Source organism: Dipodomys merriami, unplaced genomic scaffold, assembly GCF_024711535.1.
Source record: "Dipodomys merriami isolate MVZ:Mamm:240054 unplaced genomic scaffold, mDipMer1.0.p SCAF_16, whole genome shotgun sequence".
In the NCBI taxonomy this organism is placed as follows: domain Eukaryota; kingdom Metazoa; phylum Chordata; class Mammalia; order Rodentia; family Heteromyidae; genus Dipodomys; species Dipodomys merriami.
In genome coordinates, this window is record NW_027202937.1 from 13,716,307 (window position 1) to 13,727,615 (window position 11,309).

Here is an 11,309-nt window from a genome sequence, read left to right on the forward strand (position 1 = left end):
CTGATTATGCCTGTAAAATTGGTTTGAAGATTAACATTTAAATCTGAAGCACATTGTTGAGTTCCAGCATTCAATCAATTGAAGACCTGCCCTTCTCTCAAAGACTATTCATTCTGCCTAATGCCATTGAGCTCGGACATCAGTTTTCCTAACTTTAGGACTCAAACTAAAACTATGGCTTTTAGGTTTCTAGCCTGTTGACTTTTGGACTGGAACTCACCACATCATTGGCTTTCCTGGGTCTTCTAGTTTAATTAAGAATGTCTCTATAATCAAATGACTCAGTGATAAAAACATATTATCACCAACATGTAGGTACTGATTGTTTCTTTGCAGAATCCTATTATATGTTCAGAAAGCAAAAATCATGCAACACATTTTTAATCAGTTTAAGAATTCACACAAAATGACAGTATGGTTTATTGCTGTAACATAAATCATATCACTAGGATGTAAAATTTGTGTCCATTAGATCCCTGAAAAACTGAAGTAGCAGACTTTGAAACTGGCATGAAAAGAGGCGTGTATAAATTTGCTAAAATTTTGGATGCCCACTCAATTCCTAACAAAGTACATATAATAGAAGATTGTTACAACAGAAAATGCATTACGAAGTGTTAAATTATTAAATGTCAAAAGAAAACCTTGCTGCATCCTAATTCCAGAATCTTACAGATATTACAAATATAGAATATCACTGGTGTCAAAAATCAAGCGAGAAACATTAACTGCAAAAATGAAATATAAGTAATACCCTGCTGGGCACTGGTGGCTCACATTTGTATCCTAGCTACTCAGGAGGTTGAGATCTGAGGATCCTGGTTCAAATCCAACCCAGGCAGAGAAGTCCATGAGGCCCTTCAGTTAACCACCAAAAAGCTGGAAGTGGAACCATGGCTCAAGTGGCAGAGCATTAGCCTTGAGTGAAAGAAAAATCAAGGACAGCATCCAGATCCTGAGTTCAAGTCCCAGGACTGCCTCCACTCCAAAAGAAGAGAAAGTAGTCACTCTGAAACTTTTGTAGAAACTACTGAAATACACATTACTTATACAGAGCTGGCTTTAAACAAAAGATTTCTCACTTAAATTCACAGGACTAAAAATTTTACTATGAGGAGGTAAAAAACAAAACAAAACAAAAGATGATTTAACAAAGTATGTTTAAAGCAGATAACCTGAGAAGTTAACTTAATGGCTGAAGTTCTCATTGTGAATAATTAAGGAGCTGCTAGTACACACATGACTTGATAGGCACTGTCCTAGCTGAGCAGCCCCACACATGATTTTTGGAGTCAAATAATTTGAAGACCACGACTGCACATTAATCAAGTTTGAAACCAAAAGTAATACTTGTTGAAAACATTTGGTGTGAATTCACCTGCCTGGGGAACGTGTGAGCTTAGCAGGGATAGGTTTTGTGCAGTTTGCTATGTCGAATGCCTTGGCAGGTGAAAAACCACTGAGCAAAGGGCAACAACTATGTCTCAGAAATGTCCCTATTTCCAAACCTCATACCAAGTGAGATTGAGAGTGAGCCAAACCAGAATATTTCGGATAAACTTCCACAGGCACACTGGAAGCTGGGCAAACTAGTGCTACCTACAAAGGGAGGCTGTATTACTGCACATATACTGTCACTATATTTGATCATACAAGGATATAGCAAGTTAATGTCAATGTTTTTGTAATCTAATATATAAAACGCTTCTGCCTTCTGTAGGCAGTACAGAACAGAATACTGTGGAAAAGATAAGTGCTTTTGTCCAGCCAGCTGCCACTGACTGAATCTTCCACTTAGTGATGTTGGACAGCATTCATTCTTCATGGACTTCCCTTGTTGGTATGCATGAATGAGCCTTATGTCTCAAATACTGTTTCAGGTATTTTCTCCAGTCTTTCTGAAACCTCTCCCACTACCCCAGGACAACTAGGCAGGGTGGAGGCAAAATAGTTTTTACAGCTTTGAGATTTGGGGTATGCCAATGATAACTACAATTCAAGAACCCAGATGGTAAGTTTTGGAAAGTTTATCATTTTATTCTGATCTGATCACTAATTTTCACACTACCTGAATAGATAAGTTTTCTCAAGAATAGCAAAATTAGTGTCAGAAAGAAAATAAGAAAGCATGGAATTCCATTCAGAATGATTTAGTAAAAATAAGAAGCTGTTTAAGGCATTTCTCACTAGAAATCTTAGTCAGGTAAAGAAATATGGATTCTTTTTTTTTTTTTTATTTTTTATTTGCCAGACATCAGGCTTGAGCTCAGGGCCTAGCCACTGTCCCTGAGCTGCTTTTGCTCAAGGCTAGCACTCTACCACTTGAGCCACAGTGCCACTTGCGGCACACCCATGGCTTCATGCATGCTAGGCAAGCACTCTACCATTAAGCCACATTCCCAGCCCAGAAATATGGACTCTCTTTATCACAGTAACCTCACTGTCACCCATGCTCTGGCAAGCCTATTTACTTGGTAAGAAGAGCACGGGATTGACTCAGAATCTAGAACTTGAGGGAAGTAACCAATCTGGAAGCCCACTTAATTCTGATGGGGGAGAAAACACTTCCAGTTCAGTCTCTTCCAGACAACTCTGTCAACACCTTCTCTGTAGAACATAGATCATTTATCTCAGATTCTAGCTTTTAATACATGATGATGTGAATCAGTAAGGTTGAGCTCACAGCATCTATGGCCAGGAAGGGATCTGTGGTGGCTTCATTTCAATGACAAAGAGCACCAACTCTGTCATGTATGGCACAGGTCACTGTGACAGAAGTCTTTTCCCAATGTGGCTTCGCTGATGTTGAACCAGGTATGATGTTCGAGCAAAGCCTTTTCCACATGTGTCACACTGGTAGGGTTTCTCACCAGTGTGGATTTTTAGATGTTCAATAAGGCCTGTATTCTGAGCGAAACTTCTCTCACACTCATTACATTTATAAGACACAGGTGTTTCGGTATTTTCCCACTGGCTTTCCATTCTACCTTGACCTTCCCAGTCAGGCTCCCGAACATTTTTAGCTCCAGTATGGATCCTCTGATGTCTCCGGAGGTGTGAACTACGCCTAAAGGCTTTGCCACACATGATGCATGGGTATGGCTTCTCCCCGGTGTGAATTTTGTGATGCTCAAGGAGGCTGCAGCTCTGGCTGAAGGTTTTCCCGCAGTCATCGCACTCATAGGGCTTCTCCCCAGTGTGGGTTCTCTGGTGTTTGATAAGGTCTGAGCTGTGACTGAAGGCCTTGCCACACTCTTTACACTCGTATGGCTTCTCACCAGTGTGAACGCGCTGATGAGTGATGAGGGCAGAGCTCCCAATGAAGGCTTTTCTGCACTCCTCACACTCGTAGGGTTTTTCTCCAGTGTGGATTCTCTTGTGCTTACTCAGGCCTGAACTCTGAGCAAAACTCTTTCCACATTCCTGGCAAATGTGCCTCCTATTCCCTGTGGCACTTTTCTGCTTTCTTTGTAACCTGCTCTCCTGCTCATATACAGGAATATGGGCAATGTCTTCACCCAGGTGTCTAGGCTCTTGTTCTGAATGCTTTTCAGCTGCAGTCATGTCACTGGTCTTCGTCTGCATTTCCTGACCTGCAACCACAAAGGCCAGTGACTGTCAGTTATATCCTGCACGGCAGGGAGCTGTGTGATGAAAGCCAAGAAGGCAAGAATTAAAGAGGGCTCTGCATGCAGAGTGCAGGAGTAAGGATGGGAATAATGGGGATACCAGGAATGCTGGGGAGAACTGAGAATGCGAACTGGGCCATTGGAAGAAACATATAACTGGGAAAGTACAAGGAAAGATGGAAAGCTGGTGAGAACCAAGGACTGTGCTAGGGGTTGGTAAAGGGGATGGCCCTGAGAGCTCTAGTAATAGTGAGATGGGCCATATACCTAGGATTTGATATTAAAAGGGCTAAGTACAGAAAGTGATAGTAAACAGGGCAAGTAAGAGGATTTATGAAGTATCAGAAACTCAGAAACTGGTTAGTAAAGGGCTATCTTAGATTGCACCCTGGGCAGAATCACTGTCTCTATACAGAAGATACTGGTCCTGAGAAAATGAAGCTGGAGCCTCCACTGTGGCTATGTGACCTTTTCTATATCTCTGCACCTTCACCCCTAAAACCAGGGTCTGTAGCCAATGTCTAAGGTCATTTTAAACACACACTCTATGACTCCATGTCTCATCCTTTCCAAAAGAGTTCCCTCAGCTTTTTCTTCAGTCAGGCCAAAATATAGGAAGGAAGAGGAAGAAAGCAATCTTTTTTGGGGGGGGGAAGGGGTGGAGGAGGAACTCGAGTTTAAACTCAGGGACTTTCCCTTGTTAAGCAGGTACTCTACCACTTGAGATATATTTCCAGCTCTTCCTGCTTTTATTGGTTATCAGATAAGATCTTGCTTTTTTCCAAGGGCTAACTTAGATCATAATCCTTTTATTTATACTTCCCATGTAGTTGGAATGACAGGCACACAACACTATACCTAGCTTTTTATTAGTTAAGATGGAGTCTTGTGAACTTTTTTGTCCAGGCTGGCTTCAAATTGCAGTCCTCCTGATTCAGCCTCCCAAGCAGCTAGTATTACAGGCATGAGCCTCTATAACAAAACTTTTTTTCCCCCCCCAGTGACAAGGATTGAGTTCTTGGTCTTATTCAAAATGGGAGATAAGAGCCTGACACCAGTAGCTCATGCCTATAATCTCAGGAGGCTGAGATCTGAGGTTCACAGTTCAAAGCCAGCCTGGGTAAGGAAGTCTGTGAGAGTCTTTATCGCTGATAAACTACTAAAAAAAAAAAATGCCAGGAGTGCAGCTCTTACTCACATGGTAAAGTGCTAGTCTTGAGCAAAAATGCTCAAAGTCCTAGAAAACTGGCACACACAAACCCAACAAACCCCCGAACAAAAACAAAATGGGAGGTAAGCACTCTATTCCAACCAGCATTTATTGAGCATTTCCCACAAGGGAACAATACTAGAGAGTACAGTTGTATCTAATTCATCCCACTCACCTTGACTACAACACTGGCAAGTCAAAGAATGCAAGATCACAAGTGTTAAGGAGCTAGTCAGTGGTTTGGAAATCCACAAATGTGGTTTGGAATCCAAACATCATGAACTCAATAGTTTCTAAGAATCTCATGGGGTTAGTATGTTCTAATATACAGAGGATGCCAAGAAACCTGAGGAGAAATTAATGCCCATTGGTCTTACCCAGGGAGACCTGGCTGCCATAGTTCTGCCTTTCATCTCTGCAGAGGTTCATCTGAGATGAATCCTGTTGTACCCACCCAGGGGAGAGGGTCATGGTATCTTCCATTTTCAGCAATCCCTAAAGGAACAGAAGTGGTTGACCAAAGAGACAGAGGAAGGAAAAGCTGGGAAGTGCAAACAACTCCCCAAGACAGTAATGAAACCTGAGAAGCCTCTTTATATAAAGTTAGACAGTGATAAGCAACCATGAGCGAGATGAGAATATTCACATCCCATCTACAACTCAGGTAGAGGGCCTAGCTGGGAGATAAAGGTAAAATGGAGACAAAGGAACTTTGCAGAAGCACAACAGTAATAAAAGGCATTAAGGAGGGAAAGGGGCTCCAGCTCACCTGGGACTCTGGAGTGAGTCTGGCAGTTATCATTGGGTCTTCTCCACAGCCTTCCTGGAAAACTAAGAAGGAAAGATGCTCTGCGTGAGATCTACCCTAGCATCCAGCCTTCTTGCCTGTGAAATACAAGTTTAAAAACTGGAAAATTTTCTGCAAAAACAACTTTATATACAGTTGATTCCTTTCCAAAATACATGATCCCTACTAGATTCAATTATAGACCTTAAACAGATCTAATTCTCTCTGCAGATATATAAAAACTATGCAAGAGTTGGATGTGTGGGCTGGGAATGTGGCTTAGTGGAATAGTGCTTGCCTAGCATGCATGAATCCCTGGGGTCAATTCCTCAGTACCACATAAATAGAAAAAGCTAGAACTAGTTCTGTGGCTCAAGTGGTGGAGTGCTAGCCTTCGGCAAAAGAAGCTCAGGAAGAGAACAGAGGCTAAGTTCAGGCCACAGGACTGGCAAAAAAAAAAAAGTTGGATGTGTGTGGATTTGATCCCCAGCACCACCAGTGACAGAGAGAAAGAGAGAGAGTGAGAGAGACAGACAGACAGACCATACAGCCTAGAAGATAACACTCACCTCTGTCTTGTAAGGGTTGGGATTCCAAAGATTCATGCTTAAGTAGAGGCTTCATTGGCTGGAACTGGCTATTTTGTGAGACCTGGGCAGGTGTGAATGGGACCACTTTGGAATAGAGTAGTTCTTGTTCTGGATCACCACCTGGGTCCTAGAAGTCAATCATTTATTTTTATCTTCATTTACTCATCACACATGTCTATACCACTTTCTATGAGCCTGGCACTGCTTTCAAGAACACTACAACTATGGATTCATCTAACAAAGATGACTTCCTTCCTTCCTTTCTCTCTATCTTTTTCTCTTTCTTTTTGGCAGTACTGGGTTTTGAGCTAAGACCTCATACTTGGTATGCAAGTGCTCTACCACTTGAGCCACTCTGCCAGCCTGTCAACAACTGCTTTAGAAGGGAGATACAATTATTGTACTCATTTTACTGATGGAGCAATAAGATGACATACTATAAAATCCCCTAACAGGGCCTGGCATGAGTATTAAGATTTCCTACTGGACATTTATAGTTTGAGTTTCAAATTAATGTCATAGTGTAAATCAGAATTTTGCACAAAGCACTGAGAGAATTTTTTCTCATTGTTACAGAGTTCTGTGAAATGAATCCAAGTCAAGAACATTGGTTTCCTGGTAACTAGTTAGATGGTTCTGGCCCCCAGTTCTCTGAGGGAATGTGTACAAAAACACTGAACCATGCAGAGAGAAACAGTCTCATAAAACAGACAGAAAATGGAACTAAAAACCAAGTTCAAAACCAGTGCTCTGTTAACGTGGATAGGAAAAATAACAGGTTTTATTTTTACTAGTTTCAAAGAAACTAGTCCATTATTAATGGAAGCAACAAACCAATGCATCATTATACATGTTTTCCCTGTACATTGTGAGAAAATATCTTTAGAGTTATTTGCTTATCATCACTTTCAAATGACCAGTTACCTATACCGCCCCTGTCCCCCAACTGGCCCTTAACCTGGGAGGCCAAGAATAGGGCTGGTCCAAGAATAGGAATGGTACCTGATGTTTTCACTCACTGGCTGGTGCTCTACCAACTAAACCATGCCTCCAACCCGGAAATGACCTGTTTTTAACCTTGCCATTAGGCTCATTTTATTTACCCTACTAATTTAATAAAGCATATACATAACTTTATCACAAATTCATTTAGTATTTTGCTAATGATTTCAGCAAGTATGAGTTCTTTTGCAATCTTTTGGTATTTTCCTTTATGTATTTAGAAGTCCTGTTCTGAGAAAGGAGGTCCGGATATGTTTGCCTTATTCCAAAGAGGTTCAGGGTACAAAGAGACTGAGAACTCCGGACCTGAGAGGCATGTCCCTCGCTGGGAGAGTTCAGGATGCACAGATACTAAACCCATTCTTTCTACCTGCGGCATTGGCTCATCCAGCTGCCTCTCCAAATACTCCAGCAGCACCACCACCTCCTCCCCGCTCTCTGGATGTTGCTCCCGCACCCAGCCCTGCAGGTCCCCTGGCAGGATGGTCAGGAACTGCTCCAGCACCAGCAGCTCCAGGATCTGTTCCTTGCTGCGCAGGTCGGGCCGCAGCCACTGTCTGCAGAGCTCCCGCAGCTGGCTCAGCGCCTCTCGGGGGCCCACTGTTTCAGGGTAGCGGAAAGCACGGAAGCACTGGCGAGAATGCTCAGGCCCCTGGGCACCGCTGCCTGGCAAATGAACCTCCTCTGCAAAGGTGGAGGCCTCTTCCTCCTCCACCTTTATGACCAGAAGTCCGATCTGATCCTCTGTCGATTGGTCATCCAGGGCTGTGTTTGCCTTCGACTCTCTAGCCATCTTCAGTGAAAGCAGTACTGTGAGGTCACTGTAACGGCACACTGTTCATTGGCAAGAGATCTCTGAAAAGCAGAAACAAATCAGTTAGCTATTCAACTTGCAGACAGTTGCCTTTCCTCATGCCCAGGACTCTCTAATGAGTGCATCCTAGAACATTCGTGGAGATTTCTTCCCTATGTTCAACTGTCTCTTTGGCTTCATTTTTTGCACCACTCTAAACCTGATCCCCTGCATAAGCTCCCCAAAGATGACCATGAGAATGGGTCTTGCCACCCCCTACATCCTTGACTAATGAACATAAGATCTAGGCTTATTCCCAAACTCTCTAGAGAGGCATCTCAGCGATTGGCTGACCCTGCTTTGTCTTCTGAGGGGGCTGCCTGCTTCTGTCTTTGCCACCCTTTTATCTGCCACTCAAGACAGAGCCAACTTTTTGAAACAACATTCCTTCAGGCTCAGGCCAGTTTTCACCACTAAACCTTCAACATATCCTAGACAACAGACCACAGGAAGGTCACAAAGGCTGCCCTTGCAGAAGTGTAGAGATACTTCTTTGAGTTACTGTTTTCTCAGGTAAGCAGTTCCATGTTGCCTGTCCTCCTCCCAAAACTCACTATTCCCTGGATTCAAGGACCTCACTCTCCAATGCCTAGCATGTGGTAAGTATTATATTAATGTCAGCCTAGTGTATAATCCATTTGACCTTTCTTGTTTTAGGTAAGAGTGGGCCTTGGAATTCTTCTCTTGACCTTTTTCGCTTTCCACATCTTTGAATCACTTGTAAGATTTTAACTCTTTATTTCTAAGCTAAACATTCTTGATCCCTATCCTGAGCTGCTTCCCAGATAGTTCTACCTGGAAATCTTACAAACAAATTCAATTTGATATGTCCCAAATGAAGCTAAAGGAAAGAGAGAGAGAGATAGAGAGGGGGTGGGGTGGGGAGAGGAAGCAGGGACAGGGACCGAAAAAGGATACATATGACCAAAAGATGATGGTGTGGAAGGTGAGTTATGGACACATTATTTGGATTGACTAATTTTTTCTCTACATTTATGTTTGAATTTCCCAAAAATCAAACGAATTCCTACTTTCATTCCATTCTACATAATACAGTACAAAGCATGTATGTGGGGCCAAGGGAGGTAAGAGAAATGACCAGAGCCTAGCCCAGAGTAAATCAGAAGTCTAAGGGGGAGTAAGGAGGGTGTTCACATATGCAGAAGGAGGGAAGCTGTGGAAGGAAAAATAAGGCTGTTTGCCTGACATATGTTACTGTACCCCTTCTGTACATCACCTTTATAATAACAATAAAAATTTGAAAAAAAGAAAAGTCTCATATATCCTACCCAGCTGTACCCCAGACTCCAGGTTTCACCACCAGTCACATTTGGGTCCTGAGCCCAACTGAGCAGCATCAAAAGGTATGGGATTAAGAGACTTTACTAACAGGAAATATTCTCAAATAAGTAAATAAATTGAAGGTAATAAAAGAAAAGCTTCTCATGCACAGAAGAAAGTTACAATTATTTATTTTTTGTGGTCATGAGGCTTGAGCTCAGGGCCTGGGTGCTGTCCCTCAACTTCTTTTGCTCAAGGCTAGTGTTCTACCACTTTTAGTCACAGCTCCACTTCCAGTTTTTTGGTGGTTATTTGGAGATAAGAGTTTCATGGACTTTCTTGCTTGGGCTGTCTTTGAACCTCTATCCTCAGATCTCAGCCTCCTGAGTAGCTAGGATTACAGATGTGAGCCACCAGTAAGGGAAGAAAATGACACAGTATTGTTACAGTGGAGTGTAGGGGGAGGTAGTGTGAACTCATCTATGCAAGATATATGGTCCCACTGGTAGGCTTACAAAACCTCCAGATCCTCAGCACAGAGCAGGATTTCTAAGCAGTGATTTCTACTTATACTAGTCCTTCCTCATTGTTGGAAACCTCTCTTGCTCCTCTTAAGTCTCAAGCCAAAGAAAAAGTATCTTTACACCTTTAAAAACCATTATGAATTTGAACATCATGAGACACTTTGGGATAGGCTGCTCTTTAGAATATCTTATTTTTTTCCCCTCCTAAAATACAGAAATCCATTACAAAAAAAAAAACAAAAAAAAAACTCGGTGCATGATACTAAAATTAAAAAAAAAAAAAGAACAATATCCAGTTACCAATCCTACTCACTGAAAATAATATGCTACCATAGTTCACTTTCAAAAAAACTAGAAATAATAGCACATTTTTAGCTGCGCTTACTGTGTGGCCGGTGCTATTTTAAACACATGACACACTAATGCTCACAAAGACCCCAGTGACTTAAAGTGACATCATTATCCCCGTTTTACAAAGCCGATCACATAAGGCATAGAGAAGACTGGCCAAAAAAAAGTCATACAGGAGATAGTCATGGTGGAAGCTACATTTCAACCAAGCAACCCGACTTCAAGGTTCGGGTTCTGGTCCAGGACAAACAGAATCCATTGAAGACCCTGGAACTAACCTTGTCTCCAGGAAGGACAAAACTAAAACCGCTCCCATGTTCAAGGTTCGTGTATGTGACCCAAGAGTCCCAACACCAACTGAGTGACACCCGGAAACGACCCTCGCCACGGGCGCCCAGGGGGGGCCCAAACCACAGCTACGCCGCGACGGGCCCGCCCTGCCGCGCCTCTCCCAGGGGGTCTCGGTCCTCCGGCTGGGCGCAGGGGCCGGGAAGGAAAAGGTTCCACACGCGTACGCCCGCAAATGCAACCCTACCCCGGAACAAAAGAACCGCAGCATCGGCAGGTGGAGAGCCACCGGAGGAGACCTACACACATACACACACACACACACACACACACACACACACACACACACACACACCGGAAAGCGTCTCCCATTCAGCCCACACTCGACGGAAGTGTCCGGAACTAGCAAACCACCCGCAGGGAGGGGCGTGGGGTCATTTCCGGCCTCTTTAGCTGCCTTCCTGGGAGGATACTAGTTCGTTTGCTGCCTCTGGGTGTCCTCTCCTCCCCGCCCGCTTACTATTAAAAAAGAGACATTAGAACAAAAATTTCCCCCAGTGATTGATATAAGAAAGAGATAAAAGTAAGGTGTTGAACTGTGTGTGGTTTGCTATCTTTGCGAAGAAAGTGAACAAACTCATGATACTTGGTTGTGGGTCACTAAGAGTGTTTAGCACTTCTTAAATTTACAGAGCTGATTGCATTACTTAATTTTAATTATGTATTTGTAACTAATTTTAGTAGCATGCTCAGGGATTTACATAGAAAATCCAAGGTAATCTAATGGCCAGTTT

At 42.9% G+C, this 11,309-nt stretch overlaps 1 protein-coding gene across 1 annotated transcript; it reads right to left on the reverse strand.

Annotated features, from left to right (window-relative positions):
* Nucleotides 1–408: 408 nt before the first annotated feature.
* On the reverse strand, nt 409–10,753 carry LOC138828315 (zinc finger protein with KRAB and SCAN domains 4-like). The gene is made up of 6 exons (XM_070024341.1): nt 10,506–10,753; nt 7,589–8,073; nt 6,196–6,343; nt 5,609–5,670; nt 5,217–5,334; nt 409–3,593 (listed from the first exon to the last, which is right to left on the reverse strand). Exons 2-6 carry the CDS (start codon nt 8,009–8,011, stop codon nt 2,764–2,766), a joined length of 1,581 nt encoding a protein of 526 aa, XP_069880442.1. The 5' UTR covers nt 8,012–8,073; nt 10,506–10,753; the 3' UTR covers nt 409–2,763.
* Between the last annotated feature and the right edge of the window lie 556 nt (nt 10,754–11,309).

Coding starts and splice junctions, on each gene's coding strand:
- LOC138828315 (XM_070024341.1), bottom strand. CDS start 8,011: ATGGCTAGAGAGTCGAAGGCAAACACAGCCCTGGATGACCAATCGACA. Junction 6,344..7,588: donor TGGATGAGCCAATGCCGCAG/GTAGAAAGAATG, acceptor ATTGACTTCTAG/GACCCAGGTGGTGATCCAGA. Junction 5,671..6,195: donor CCAACCCTTACAAGACAGAG/GTGAGTGTTATC, acceptor TTTCCTTCTTAG/TTTTCCAGGAAGGCTGTGGA.